The sequence below is a fragment of the Ceratotherium simum genome, chromosome 16 (assembly GCF_057802395.1).
Source record: "Ceratotherium simum simum isolate JZ-2026a chromosome 16, ASM5780239v1, whole genome shotgun sequence".
Lineage (NCBI taxonomy): Eukaryota > Metazoa > Chordata > Mammalia > Perissodactyla > Rhinocerotidae > Ceratotherium > Ceratotherium simum.
In genome coordinates, this window is record NC_141915.1 from 11,061,110 (window position 1) to 11,075,558 (window position 14,449).

Here is a 14,449-nt window from a genome sequence, read left to right on the forward strand (position 1 = left end):
TCCAGAGCCCGCTTGGGGCGCCCCGCGGCTGGCGCGCGGCCAGGAGCAGCGCCGGCTGAGGCGCAGCGACGGGGTTTGGACGCAACGGGCACCCGTCGCAGGCGCTTCCGCTTTTCCCTCTCCGCCCCACCCGCGAGGCCGGCTGCTGCCCTGACTCCGGAAGGACTCGGGCCAGTTGCCGGATGTGACGCAGCGGCCAAGGCGCGCAGGAGGCCGCGGAGAAAGCAAAGAGAAGGTGGGTAGGGAGGGGCCGGCGCCCGGGGCTGGCGGGGCAGTGGGCGGGGAGCGCCGCGGCCGGAGACTCGGGCCCCGCCCGCGCACGCGGTGGAGCCGCGGCTGTCTTCCGGGCCGGGCTGGGCGGCGGGCGCCGGACACGTGACCGGGGCGGCGGGCGGGCTTCCGCCTGGGCCGGGTGCGGTCCCCTCTGAGCGCCCGTCTGCCCTCAGGCCCGGTCCGAGGTCTGGCAGTCAGTGACAGAGTCGGGCACCCACAGCCCGAGCGCCCCCGGCGGCACCATGCCTGCGCTCTTGGAGCGCCCCAAGCTTTCCAACGCCATGGCCAGGGCGTTGCACCGGCACATCATGATGGAGCGGGAGCGCAAGCGCCAGGGTGAGCCGGGGCAAAAGCGGGTAGACACACGGCCCAGGGCGGTACCGCTACCCCAGGGCTGACTCCGACCCACGGGCCGACCAATGCGCTGGCCGTCGAAGTTAGAGGAGGGAAGGAACAGCCCCGTTGTGGTGGGAGTTGGAGACCAGGTCTAAACTCCAGAACGCTTGAGCTGGGAAGGACCTTGGAGAGCACCTAGAAAAACCTCCCTCTCTCTGTCCCCTGTTGCGTTGATGGGGAAGCCTGTCCCCTCAAGAGGGAAAGAGCCCTTACTAAGAGCATAAAGAAGTATTGGGATAACCAGTTTTTGCTGTTCTCCAATCTCTAACGTTATAATATTTTAACCACACTGCAACTTGCTCATTCTGCCTGACTCTTCCTCCAGAGGAAGAAGAAGTGGACAAGATGATGGAACAGAAAATGAAGGAAGAGCAGGAGAGAAGGAAGAAAAAGGAGATGGAAGAGAGAATGTCACTAGAGGAAACAAAGGAACAAGTAAGCAGTCCCTTGCTCTCTCCCAGTTCTTCCTTCCCTTAGCTCTCCTGCCTTCATCTTCTCTCCCCTCCCTTCCCAGATCCTGAAGTTGCAGGAGAAGCTTTTGGCCCTACAGGAAGAGAAGCACCAGCTTTTTCTGCAGCTCAAGAAAGTTTTACATGAGGAAGAAAAACGAAGGCGCAAGGAGCAGAGGTGGGATTGGAGAACTAAAAATAAATAAATAAAATTGGGGGCAAAGTGTAACTGGGATCAGGTAACAAAAGGTCCCTGTTTAATAATGAAAGAGGGAGGACTTGTCTTTGATTTTGACCAGCCTTCCTTTCACTCCAGTGACCTGACTACTCTGACATCAGCTGCGTACCAGCAGGGCCTGACTGTCCACACAGGAACTCACCTCCTCAGCATGCAGGGTGAGGAGTACAGAAACCACTTGTCAGAATGGGCCCTCCTGGGGGGTTGCAGCCCCCCATTTCAGCATCATGAAGCCCCTCTCCCTCTCTAGGGAGCCCTGGAGGACACAATCGCCCAGGCACCCTCATGGCAGCTGACAGAGCCAAACAGATGTTTGGACCCCAAGTGCTTACGGTAAGAGGAGGATTGGGTGTCTAGCCTGTTGTTTTTCCCTACTTCCACCCAGACCCAGGCATCCTCTCTGGACCAGTACAGTCATGCGTTGCTTAACAACAGGGATATGTTCTGAGAAACATAATGGAGTGTACTAACACAAACCTACATAGTATAGCCTACTACACACCTAGGCTGTATGGTGGTGATCTTATGGTACCATCGTCGTATATGCGGTCCATTGTTGACCGAAACGTCGTTATGCAGTACGTGAATGTATCAAACACTTAACTGTATAGGGAAAAATGGGGCATACACAAGTCCCTGGAGTTTCTGCTTTCAAGGAGTTTACAGGTAGTGAGTTCTCATCCTCTCTCCTTAGACCCGGCACTATGTGGGCTCAGCAGCTGCTTTCGCAGGGACCCCAGAGCACGGGCAATTCCAAGGTAGCCCAGGCGGCGCCTATGGGACTGCTCAGCCCCCACCTCACTATGGACCCACACAGCCTGCCTATAGTCCTAGTCAGCAGCTCAGAGGTGAGTGGTGGGAAAGAGGGAGGGGGGCTTTTCTCAAGGTCCAGAGGGAGGAGTGTCAGAATCAGGCTAAAGAAGGTTCTAATGGCTGTGCCTCTTGCCTTTCTCAGCACCTTCAGCATTTCCTGCAGTGCAGTACCTGTCTCAGCCACAGCCACAGCCCTATGCCGTGCACAGCCACTTCCAGCCCACCCAGACAGGTGATAACACCCCACGCAGGGACCCCAGTTCTGAGTCCTCCCTTTTTCTTTCCCGTTTTCTACTCATTTCACACACTGCTTTTCCCCACCTAGGCTTCCTCCAGCCTGGCAGTGCCTTGTCCTTGCAAAAGCAGATGGAACATGCTAACCAGCAGACTGGCTTCTCTGATTCAGTGAGTATGGAGCCTTGGGAGGTCAGGGTAAAGGGTTACAGTAAGGGGAGCCCCAGGCTGCCTCTGATTCTAACTCTCTTCTCTGCAGTCCTCCCTGCGTCCCATGCACCCCCAAGCTCTACATCCAGCCCCTGGACTCCTTGCCTCCCCCCAGCTCCCTGTGCAGATGCAACCAGCAGGAAAGGTAAGGATTGGTAACCAAACCTGTCAGAACCCCTACACTACCAGGGAAAATAGAATTGGGTAGGACAGGTAGCCCACACCCCCGCTTTTTCCTTCCTCCTTGGGGGTGGTTGTCAGTAAGGGTATGAAGAAAGGAGAATATGCATACTGACAAAGCCCTCCTTTCATCGCCACCACCAGTCGGGCTTTGCAGCAACCAGCCAACCTGGCCCTCGGCTCCCCTTCATCCAGCACAGCCAGAACCCACGATTCTACCACAAGTGACCATCGGATTTTATCTTCAGCCTCACCCCCACCCCCTGCGATGGGTGAGGGTCCCTGGTGTGTCCCAGTCCTAGGCCAATAAAATCTATCTGCCACTGCCCCTGGCTACTACTGTTTGTGTTGCCTCCCACCCAGACTAGGCCAGGCTGCTTGGAGGGTGGCGGGTGGCAGGCAGGTCCACAGCAGTGGGTTGGTTATAATCAACTCACTGGCACAGTTTAATCTATAATCTTTCTGGTCTCCAAATTTACCTTCCAGTCAACAAATACCCATTTAATCCAAAGAAGCAGCTGAGTTGGGGGCTTCATATTAAACTTGTAGTTTTATTCAGGTTTGATTTTAACAAATGTGTCGGGGAGAGAGCCTGCAGGAAAGGGTGAAGCCCATGGGGGCAGGGCCCTCCCAGATGCCTGAGGAGGGGGCAGGTCCCCTCCCCTCTCCTCCTCTTCCCTCCCCATCTAAAGGGATCTGGGGAGAGACAAAGGCAGGGGAGGGGGCTGGTCCCCAGTCTGTGGGGGTGGTGCTTGGGGTCAAGGGCTATGGGGAACAAGAGACCAGACCAGGGATGCGTAGGGGAAGGGCACAAGGACCATTTGCTAGAATCCACAGCTTTCTGATTCCAGATTGAATTTAAAAAAAAAAAAAAAAAAAAAAAAAAAAACTAAACCACAAGCAGCACCCACCCCCTCTCCCCCACCAGGGCTGTAGTGCGAGGGGAGAAGAGGAGGGCAGCTTCACCAAGGCCATGGCTTGCTCACTCCTGGCCAAGGGAGCAGGGTGAAGGGCAGGGGCTCCCCGACAGTTTGAGGGGGTGGGGGAAACCAAAATAAAACGTCAAATAAATTGTATAGGAGTTGTCCAGCCAAGGGCCAGGCCAGAGCTGGGCCAGGCTGGGGGAGGGGGCCTCTGCATTCTCGAAGATCACTGCTGCCACCACCGCCACCCTGGTAGGAGAGAGAAACCAGGTAAGACAGGATAAAACCTTCAACAGGAAGAAAGGTGAGATGGACAGGACCGTGCTGGGGGCAGAAAGTAAGCCTGGAACAATCAAGACTAAAGCAACTCTTTGCTGGGGACAACCCAGTGTGTGAAAGGGGCTGGGGGTGAGTTTGTCACACTCACCTAGGAGCCAGTTATTTTGCCATGGCCTTGATTGCAACAGCTGCCTCCTCTGTCATGGCAGACAGCACCGTGATCTGGGGGAGCAAGAGTTATAGTCAGAAGTCTGAGCTCAGAGGAAGAAGCACAAAGCGCAAAGCTGGGCACAAAACAAAGGGGGGGCACCATACCAGGATCTCTTCTCCGCAGTCGTACTTCTGCTCAATCTCCTTGCCAAGGTCTCCCTCAGGTAGACGAAGGTCCTCTCGCACCTCCCCACTGTCCTGGAGCAGTGATAGATACCCATCCTGGATGCCAATCAGCTGGGGGCAGAGAGGGAAGGAAGCTGAAGGTAGGCCCAGGTAGGTTGAGAATACAGGGTCTGATGGACAAATTGGGGTAGGGAACTGCTAATACCACAGACCCTCTCCTGTGATTTCCCTCCTCTCTCCCAGCACAAGCTCTTCCTGTCAATATGTATTACCCCCCACAAACCACTAACCCATCTACACTCAGACCATCTACATACCTGGAAATCATTCCTTTTGATGTTGGGGACATCCATATTATGAGTTGACGGGCAGATATCTTCATATTTCTTCCCAGTAAAGATGTCAATACCAACCAGGTGGACCTGTGTGTATGCATCACATCAAAGAGAAACCCAACCAAGCTCTAGGATGGAGGAGATAAAGGCCCATGTTGTCCCTGGCTGGTGAGGGAAGTCAGACTAGGTTGTTAGGGCAAAGATTAGGGGAGTTGGAATTGAACCAATCAACTTGAGAAAGAAACACTAAAGCCTCTAAAAAAAAACCTGAGGCGAAAAGACCACCATTGAGACCAGGGATGACAGCACCAGGGAAACTGAAGGGCAGGAGTGGAGCAGTCAGTTACCTTGATCTATCAAAACACTAACAGACAAGCGGCTAAGAGCCTAGGGGAGTGGGAGGAGTCTAGGTAAAAGTCTGGAAGAGTTTTCTGGACATCAGCATAAAAGGCTGAGAACTTGGGAAATAACAAAGGTAGAAGGCAAAGAGCTGAGAAAACAGGACAGCACGAGAAAGGAAGAGAGCTGAAGAGAAAAAAGGACTTGGGGGCAATCAGAAAGAACTATGCAAGTGCGAAATAAGGAAACCAGAAAGAACACAAAAAAGGATCTAGACATTAGGGGTAACCCAAGATGAATGCCAAGTCAACAGAAAACAGATTATCAGAGAACAAAACCACAAGAAACCCAACAAGCATGAACCAGATGGAACTTCTGAGGAAAAAGAAAAGTCTCAAGTGATAAAGCACTAGCAAGAATGCTAGGACCCAAGAAAGCAAGGAGGCTCAAAGAACTCAAGGAGCGGGGCAGGGAGCAGCAGTTTGATACTGCATCAGAGATCCAAAGGGAAAGCTGGCACTGGAGAGTGGGGCAGTGGGGTGATGTGGAAGCTCAGAGGTACACCTGGAGCCCCAGCAGGGAAGGCTGCATTCTGTGTTAGGACTGTAGAAACCCTGGGCAAATGATGGAAACAGAGCACCTACAAAGACTCAAAGGAAGAGAGACAAACAAAAAAAAGGAAGAAAGACAAAAAAAGTAAGTCAGGAACAAGGAAGGACCAGCTAACAGCCAAAGCATAAAGGACCAACAAGAGAAGTTAGAGACTCACACAAAGATGGAGAAAGGGAGGGACTACCAGAGAATGATGGGGCACTGGAGGATAACCAAGGAAAAGGCTGAAGGCCGGGGAGCAGAAGTAGTAGGTATCCAGGGCTGACTACTAAATACAAGGAACTGGATGGTAAGAAAAGAACGAAAGGAAGATAGAGAGCTAGGACTAATGACAGCCTGCTTCCAGGAGCCCCATGGGATACAGGAGGTGCAGGGAAGGCAAGACGTGCAGAGGTGAAATTCTAACCTTGGCGTGGCCGTGCTTGCCAGTCTTGGAGGTAGACATCTCCACGATCTTACATGGCCGGCCTTTGAGCACCACAAAGCCATTCTTACGTAATGCTGAGCACTGCATCGGGAAGGTGGCTGAGGCCCCTGCATCTCCTGTCTCGAAGTCCAAATCATCTGCCATTTTAAGAGGCTTCGATTCCAACTAGAGTCAAGAAGAGAACTGGGGTCAGCAAGGACGGAGGTTAACAGGGCCTCCAATCTATCCCACTCCTCTCTGGAAACACTGCTTCATTCCCCCTCAGACCTTTATTCCATTACCAACCTAAAATAAAGTCAAAGTTCCTAGATTAAATATTGATTGAAATCACAAATACTTAAGAACTGGTGTATGTATGAGGCGCGGGTGGGAGGAGGAAGAAGCTGGATCCCCACCCCCTAATGAAAGCTAAAGAGGTGGCTTGGGAAAGGAAGGCTCCAGGAAATTAGGATGCCAAATCTCCGAGATGGGCAAAGGCCTAATTCCTGGGAGGGGGAGGACTCAGGTGTTACTTGCCACTGAAACCAACCACCCCTCTCCCCCACATACAACCAGAGCTATAATTAGGTGAGCAGCTATGAGCCAGCAAAAGGGCGGGGCTAATGTGGGGGGGAGAGAGGGTGGAAACCGGAGGACAGGGCCCCACCCATCTGTTACACCCCCCCCACCGCATCCACACACAAGCCAGTCACTGGTACAGGAAACCACAAGGCCTCTTTGGGGGATTCCCGCCTCTCCAACACGCATTTACAGATGCAGCCGAGGGGAAGAAAGTAAAGTTGTTTTCTAACTGATCCCCCTGCCAAACACCTCGATCTCGTTTCCCAAAGGGAACCCAGGAACCCAGCCTCTCCTCGAGGGCCCTCCCACTTTTCCCAGGATGCATCGGTCCTGTCGGCTTTTCAGGCCGGGCCTGTACAGTCAGTAGAAAGTGGGGGAGTGGGGAGTGGTGAATGACAATAAAATGAAAGCAAAAAGATGGTAGTAGTAAGTAGTATAAATTATACTAGGCTAGTAGAGTTAAGGACTCTAAAACCAGGAACTCCCAAATCAGACACAGCGAAGAAGACAGTGACAAGGTGAAAAGCACCCAGCACAGCGGGGAACTCATCTGCCCTGGACTTTAAGGTGCTGTCGGTACAACCAAGAAGAGTTGGGCTCGCGTCCAATCGCCCTCGGTTTCCCCATTTCTCTGGTCTCCCAGCCCAGAAAAGTGCCACTTACACCTGGCTGGCAGCCTCACTTCATATGAGGATTGGGGGAAAGTTCCACGGCCCCATGAGGTGGGGGAGTGCTAACATATGCCAGCAGCGGGCTCTCGCGGGTGATCAAGATCCGGGCCTCGGGCTTCTCACTCTCCTCCAAATTCCAAGCTCCCTTAGGCGCCCGCGAGGACCAGCTCTCCACGCGCTGGGGGTTGCCGGCTCCCGCCCACCATGTGGCCGCCCGGGGCTTCCGGTGGCCGTGATCTGGGGGGAGGGGTCCCCGCGCTACCATGAGGCCCCCGTCCACGTTCGGCCATGCGGCCTCCGACCCCGAGGGCAGCCTCCCGTGGGGGGCACTTCCGGTGCCGAGGCCGCCCCCTCCTCAAAGGCCGGAGCCACGCCGCCTCCCCTCCCCCCCGCCGGCCGCCAACCCCCCTCTACATGCCCTCTCACCGAATGGCCCCCTCCCCCACCTCACGTGGCCGCGCGGCGCCCGGTTCTCAACGGCCCAGGTACCCTTGCCCCGGCGGGCCGATCTGGCCCCCGGCCCTCGTCTTGGCGTGGCCGCCCGGCGGCCTCTCCCGCGTGGCCGCCTCGCGGCTCGCCGTCCCCCGCCCTGCGTCGCTCCAACGTCACCCGGCCGGCCCCAACCGTCACCCCGCGCGCCAACCGGGACGCGCGCCCGCGCCTCTCCGCAACTCGCGTCGCTCGCCGACCGAACCCCGTGTGGCGGCGGCCGCAGCTCCCCTCTGCCCCCTCCCCGACCCTCGCGCAGTTCCATCTCTATGCCCAGGCCCAAGCCAAGATTCCGCGCACGCGCGCCCTGCCCGCTCTCACCTCGCGCGAACGCACTGACTCAACCCCGTCCGCACGCCGCGAGCCCAACCGCTGCCTCCGAGCCCGCTGCCGCCGCCGCCGCCGCCTCTACCGCCGCCGCCGCCGCTGCTGCACACGGGTCTTAGTACGCAGGCGCCGACTCCCCACTGACCAACCAAGCAGCCCTGTGACAGCCGCGCAAGCGTGCTATCTATCTCCTCCGCCCTCCACCCCCGCACTGCGCAAGCGCACAGACCCTCCCCGATCTCCACCCTCCCTCCCACCTGCCCGTCCAATGACGCGCTTACGTGACCCCGCCCCTCACAAATCCTGAGCTCTTCCCACCGGTAGGCAACGCGCAGGCGCACCCGGTTTTTTAAGCCTTTCAACCTCCTCTTCCCTCCCGGTGATAGACCACTAGCCCTACCGGGCAGTCCTTGCGCTTGCGCAGTAAAGAGCCCTGCACTCCACACCCTCTGAAGGAAACGCCTCGGCCTCAAGGCGCATGCGTGTTGGGAATCCTGCCCGCCCCTTCCACCTCAGACGTCGTCTGTACGCCGGGAGTTGAAAAGACCACGCCACGGTATCGCTTGTCTTGTCTAGAACGCATGCGTCTTAGGAAATGCCCCACCTCGGCTTTAACTGGACTTAAACGACTCACACGTTTCAGAAAACTTGCACTGTAGGTTGGACCCCTTGTCTCAAAACCCCTCCGCCCGGTTCCACACATGCGCAAGAGATCTCTTTCCGCTCCACTCTTCTAGAGCGCTAGTGCAGTCGGGTTACTACCCATCTCAGCTTTACCTCTCTAAACTATACGCCTCTGCTCTGCCATAGAGTTTCACCCAGGAAGATAGAGCGGTCCTGTCCCAGCCACCATCTTGTTTAAACCTTTGGTCCGTACTGGTCCTTGTGGCTTCTGTAGAGGGCTTTCTGCCTCTGAATCCTAAACAATGAGATTTACATGGCATTTCCCTTTTTTCCCAACTGTTCTCTGCGGTCTCCAAAACAATTGCGAACAGCCTTAGGAAAAATTCTCTATGAAGAATTAAACTCCACTGACATTCTCTGTATCATAGAAGATGACCCTAAAGCTGGAAACAAGCTACCTCTCGGAATGTATTTCCCTGGCCCTCATTCTAGGGAAGAAAGTGGCTTCTTTTCCTGAAACTTTGTAGTCTTCTCCCTCCGGTTCCTAGGTTTCCAGCACTATCTTCATGGCTACCTTGTTTGCGTCAGTAAACTAGGTGGACAACAGTGCTGTGGAACAAGACAGCAACTAAATATCTGGGCTTGGACTCTAAAACCCTGAATCTACTTCCTGTTTGGTTCAAGAATCCTGTGATAGGGTAGACGTGAACTGCAAACACTAGGTTGGATTACCTCACTTATGTAGCAAACTATACTATCAGTCCCAGCTCCTTCCATTCAATTTTCTGAAATTTCTGCCCTTTCCTTTGTTAAAAATAAAAATTATAGGGTGCATTGTTTGAAAGTTCAATTTCTGCTCTTCTCAAAGATGTATTGTCCATATGATCCAGCAATTCCTCTCCTAGATATATACCCAAAATAATTAAAAACAGGTACTCAAAAAAATCCTTGAGAATATTTACAGCAGAGCTATTCACAGTAGCCAAAAGGTGGAAACCGAATATCCATCAACAGATGAATGGATAAACAATTATGGTATATACATGTAATGGAATGTTATTCAAACACAAAAAGGAATGAAGTATTAATACACGCTACAACTAGATGAATTTCAAAAACATCATGCTAAGTGAAAGAAGCCAGACACAAAAGGTCACATATTCTATGATTGCATTGTGCAATATCCAGAATAGGTAAATCTACAGAAACAGAAAGCAGATTGATATTTGCCAGGTGCCGACGGGGAGGGGAATGGGGGGTAACTGCTTAGGGGGCATGGGGTTTGATTTTAGAGTGGTGAAATGTTTTGCAATTGGATAGAGGTGGTGGTTGCACAACACTGTGAATGCACTAAATGCCACTGAATTGTTCATTTAAAAATGGTTAGTTTTATGTGAATTTCACCTCAATTTAAAAAACTCTGGGCCGGCCCGTGGCTTAGCGGTTAAGTGCACGCGTTCCGCCACTGGCAGCCAGGGTTGGGGTCCCGGGTGAGCACCGACGCACCGGCCATGCTGAGGCTGCGTCCCACATGCAGCAACTAGAAGGATGTGCAACTATGACATGCAACTGTCTACTGGGGCTTTGGGGGAAAACAAAAAGGAGGAGGATTGGCAATAGATGCTGGCTCAGAGCCTGTCTTCCTCAGCAAAAAGAGGAGGATTAGCACGGATGTTAGCTCAGGGCTGATCTTCCTCACCAAAAAAAAAGTGGAAACTACTCAAATGTCCATCAATTGATGAAGAGATAAATAAAATATGGTATATCTATACAACGAAATATTATTCAGCAATAAAAAAGAACGAAGCACTGGGTACATGTTACAACATGGATGAACCTTGAAATATTATGCTAAATGAAGGACAGTCACAAAAGACCACATAGTATACAATTCTATTTACATGAAGTGTCCAGAATAGGCAAAACTATAGAGACAGAAAGTAGATTAGTAGTTGCCTAGTGCTGAGGGGTTAGGGGAAAGAGGGGTGACTGCTAATGGGTATGGGGAAATTGGGAGAGGGTGTCTTTTGGGGTGATGAAAATGTTCTAAAATTGATTGGAGTGATGGTTGCACTCTTCAGATATTAAAAAACATTGAATTATACACTTTAAATAATTCAATTGTATGGTATGTGAATTATATCTCGATAAAGCTATTACTTAAAAAATATATTGTCATCTTTGTATGATAGTACATACTGTGCATAATGTGACAGTCTTAATTGGTTCATTTCTCTGAGACATTGGTGAAGTGTCCGAGCTGAGCAAAGGCACAACTACATGATAATTAAAGGAGGCTGAGTGACAACCACTCCCAAGAGCTTCCATTCAAAATAGAAGAGGCACAAATAAACTTGATGGAAGACTAAAGCATACACACTCAGAGAAGGAGAGGGGCCAAATACTGTATAGTACTGTAGAGTGATGAGATAGTCAGTACCTGGGACAACCACAGCAGCATTGCATCTATGGAGTCACCACAGTCCAAAGCAGAGTCCTCAGCTCTGTAAGCCCCAACAATTTATTTTGCCAATCAAGTCACTTCTTTAGGGAAACTTTTCGACCTACCAGACTAAGTCAGCTTCTCATATTATATGTTGTCATAGCAAACATTATAGCATTTATCACAGATTGCTGATATTTATTTATTTGTGTAATTGCTTTACTAATGTCTTGGTCTCCTTCATTAGAACATAACCTGTATGGTGATGGGTTGTAATTAGTATTTTGGTGGTGAACATGATGTAATCTATGCAGAAATAGAAGTATAATGATGTCCACCTGAAATTTTTACAATGTTATAAACCAATGTTATTGCAATAAAAAAAAATTAAAAAAAACAAAATAAAAAAGAACATAACCTGTATAAGGACGGGAACCCGTCTGTTTTGTTCACCATTGTGTCCCCAGCTCGTAGAATTGCGCCTGGCAAATATTTGGTACATTGTAAATATCAATTTAATCTTGAGTGAAGGTACACCTGACTCAAGCTGACCAGACTCACAATAGATTGATGAGGAAACGGCAATATCAATTTATTTGTAAGTGAATTGAAATGGCCAAGGGCAAAAGAACATCTATGTTGGCTGGTCCCTCTGCCCATTCTTTCCATAGGAAAATATAAGTGGAATGATACAAAGCCAGTTAAGGAGCCTTGAAATCAAGGCAAGGGAATTAGCTGCACTTCCTCCATGACTAGTACCATACAGCTCTAAGAACATAGTGCGTTTATCTTCAGTGTATAAAAGGCCTATCTGTCTCCTCTTCAAAAAGAATCCTGGAGGGGGCCGGCCCCATGGCTTAGCGGTTAAGTGCGAGCGCTCTGCTGCTGGCGGCCCAGGTTCAGATCCCGGGGGCACACCGACGCATCACTTGTCAGGCCATGCTGTGGTGGCCTCCCATATAGAGTAGAGGAAGATCGGCACGGATGTTAGCTCAGGGCCAGTCTCCCTCAGCAAAAAGAGGAGGATTGGCATGGATGTTAGCTCAGGGCTGATCTTCCTCATACACACACAAACACACTAGATAAATAAATTTAAAAAAAAAGGGCCAGCCCCGTTGCTTAGTGGTTAAGTGCGCGTGCTCCGCTACTGGCGGCCCAGTTGGGATCCCGAGCACGCCGATGCACTGCTTCTCCGGCCATGCTGAGGCCGCGTCCCACATACAGCAACTAGAAGGATGTGCAGCTATGACATACAACTATCTACTGGGGCTTTGGGGGAAAAATAAATAAATAAAAATTAAAAAAAAGAAAAAAGAAGTTTCTTTCTTGAGAATTGATTCAAATACAATTGATCAGATTCCATTGTCTTAATGACATTCACATTCCTTTCCCACCTTCTTAGGTTACACTCATTCACAAAATTAGAATTCAGATATTCTTTTTTTTTTTTTTTCCCCCCAAAGCCCCAGTAGATAGTTGTATGTCATAGCTGCACATCCTTCTAGTTGATGTATGTGGGATGCGGCCTCAGCATGGCTGGAGAAGCGGTGCGTCAGTGCGCGCCGGGGATCTGAACCCGGGCCGCCAGCAGCGGAGCGCGCGCACTTAACCGCTAAGCCACGGGGCCGGCCCCCAGATATTCTTGAAAAACTCTCCAGCTGCCCTTCTATAGATTTTCAATGGCTTCGGATGATATCCTATCTCAATTACTATTTCTTCATTTCTTTCTCAGAGGGTAACAGTTTAGGGGCACCCATATTCTGCTGAGAAAGAAGTTTGCCAAATGAATCTATGTCTGTTCTGGTAGACTTTTCCGATAGACTTTTTTTTTTTGTTTGGTGAGGAAGATTAGCCCTGAGCTAACATCTGTTGTCAATCCTCCTCTTTTTGCTGAGGAAGATTGGCCCTGGGCTAACATCTGTGCCCATCCTCCTCCACTTTATATGTGGCACGCTGCCACAGCATGGCTTGATAGGTGGTGCATAGGTCCGTGCCCAGGATGCGAACCCGCGAAGCCTGGGCCACCGAAGCAGAGCGCGTGAACTTAACCACTACGCCACTGGGCTGGCCCCTCTGGTAGACTTTTAAAACCTTCTATTTTGAAATAATTTTAGATTTACAGAGAGTTGCAACAATAGTACGAAGAGTACTTTAAGGAACACCAATGAAAAGTTTTGAATGGAAATCAATGGTGTGGTGGAGGCTGCTTGCACATATAGCCTTATAAGAACCAATTGTGTACATCTCTTAACAACTCCATGTTCAATATTGTCTTATTGGTAGCTTGAAATTGGCCATGGTGGAAGTATTTACACCATGGAAACTGGCAGATGCTGCAAATCAGGGTCCCCTACCCAGAGCTGGTTGTTAAACATTTAGCAGCACACCACTGGTAGGGACCACTGATAGGGAAGGTGGTTCCAATGTATACAAAGTAAGGTTAGATCAGGATAGTCCAGCAATAGTGTGAGAGATGGGTTGAAGGAGTGATAAACTGGAGGTAAGAAAGCCCTTGAAAGCTGTCATGTGGTTCAGAGAGCAAGCAATGAGGGTTTGGACTAAGGGTTCCTGGAGAAAGCAGAATTTTAATAACTGGACCTTTAAAAATGGGTGGAATTGGGGAAAAAGGTAGAAAAAGGAGTAAAGAGCATTCCAAACCATGGGAACAGCGAGAGCAAAAGTATGGAGGAAGATGTGCAGAGTGAAGAGAGAAGGAGTCGTGTCAGTGGTTGGGGGTGGAGGGCAGAGATTGTAAATGAAAGGTAGAGGAGGAAGGGAGGCCTGGACCAGATCATGGAGTCTTGAATCTGTGCAAAGGAGCAGGGTGTTTTTTCTGTAGGTAACAGAGAGGCAATGCCAGTCACTGATGTGGCTGGCCTCTAGAAAGCTCATACCAGCCATGGGTGACAGGCGATCAGAATGAATAGGTGGAGCACAGAGGATTTTTAGGGCAGTGAAACTATTCTGTATGATACTACAATCGGGGATATATGTCTTTATAAACTTGTCCAAACCCGTAGAATGTACAACACCAAGGGTGAACCCTAATGTAAACTATGGACTCTGAGTGATAATGATGTGTTAATATAGGTCCATCAATCATAACAAATGTACCACTCTGGTGGAGGATGTTGGTAATGGGGAAGGCTGTGCATGTGTGGGGGCAGGAGGTATCCTGGGAGGACTGGGAAATGCTCTTAAGATTCTGGGATTCTGAGCCTCTTGGGGAGACTGCTCTGAGTTGGATGGGGCGTGCACATTAGTCTCAAAGCAAAGCTGGGCTTGGAAAG

General features: G+C 50.8%; 2 protein-coding genes across 4 annotated transcripts; one reads left to right on the forward strand and one right to left on the reverse strand.

Annotated features, from left to right (window-relative positions):
- The first annotated feature begins 97 nt into the window (after positions 1–97).
- On the forward strand, positions 98–3,687 carry GPS2 (G protein pathway suppressor 2). The gene is made up of 11 exons (XM_087440517.1): positions 98–235; positions 447–609; positions 995–1,104; positions 1,184–1,296; positions 1,435–1,514; positions 1,607–1,689; positions 2,051–2,204; positions 2,312–2,401; positions 2,495–2,574; positions 2,663–2,758; positions 2,938–3,687. The coding sequence occupies exons 2-11, from the start codon at positions 516–518 to the stop codon at positions 3,019–3,021; spliced, it is 984 nt and encodes a 327-aa protein (XP_087296643.1). The 5' UTR covers positions 98–235; positions 447–515; the 3' UTR covers positions 3,022–3,687.
- EIF5A (eukaryotic translation initiation factor 5A) lies at positions 3,325–8,810 on the reverse strand. Of its 3 annotated transcripts, none has more exons than XM_087440518.1 (6): positions 8,727–8,810; positions 6,024–6,209; positions 4,649–4,753; positions 4,311–4,442; positions 4,144–4,217; positions 3,325–3,965 (listed from the first exon to the last, which is right to left on the reverse strand). In XM_087440518.1, the coding sequence occupies exons 1-5, from the start codon at positions 8,793–8,795 to the stop codon at positions 4,155–4,157; spliced, it is 555 nt and encodes a 184-aa protein (XP_087296644.1). In that variant the 5' UTR covers positions 8,796–8,810; the 3' UTR covers positions 3,325–3,965; positions 4,144–4,154. The 3 variants fall into 3 exon arrangements, with proteins under 3 accessions (XP_087296644.1, XP_004433211.1, XP_004433213.1); XM_004433154.3 differs by lacking the exon at positions 8,727–8,810 and adding an exon at positions 8,087–8,254; XM_004433156.3 differs by lacking the exon at positions 8,727–8,810 and adding an exon at positions 7,269–7,436.
- Positions 8,811–14,449: the final 5,639 nt, after the last annotated feature.

Coding starts and splice junctions, on each gene's coding strand:
- GPS2 (XM_087440517.1), top strand. CDS start 516: ATGCCTGCGCTCTTGGAGCGCCCCAAGCTTTCCAACGCCATGGCCAGG. Junction 610..994: donor GCGGGAGCGCAAGCGCCAGG/GTGAGCCGGGGC, acceptor CTCTTCCTCCAG/AGGAAGAAGAAGTGGACAAG. Junction 1,297..1,434: donor CGAAGGCGCAAGGAGCAGAG/GTGGGATTGGAG, acceptor CTTTCACTCCAG/TGACCTGACTACTCTGACAT.
- EIF5A (XM_087440518.1), bottom strand. CDS start 8,795: ATGTGTGGAACCGGGCGGAGGGGTTTTGAGACAAGGGGTCCAACCTAC. Junction 6,210..8,726: donor GTGCAAGTTTTCTGAAACGT/GTGAGTCGTTTA, acceptor TCTTGACTCTAG/TTGGAATCGAAGCCTCTTAA. Junction 4,443..4,648: donor TCAAAAGGAATGATTTCCAG/GTATGTAGATGG, acceptor CTCTGCCCCCAG/CTGATTGGCATCCAGGATGG.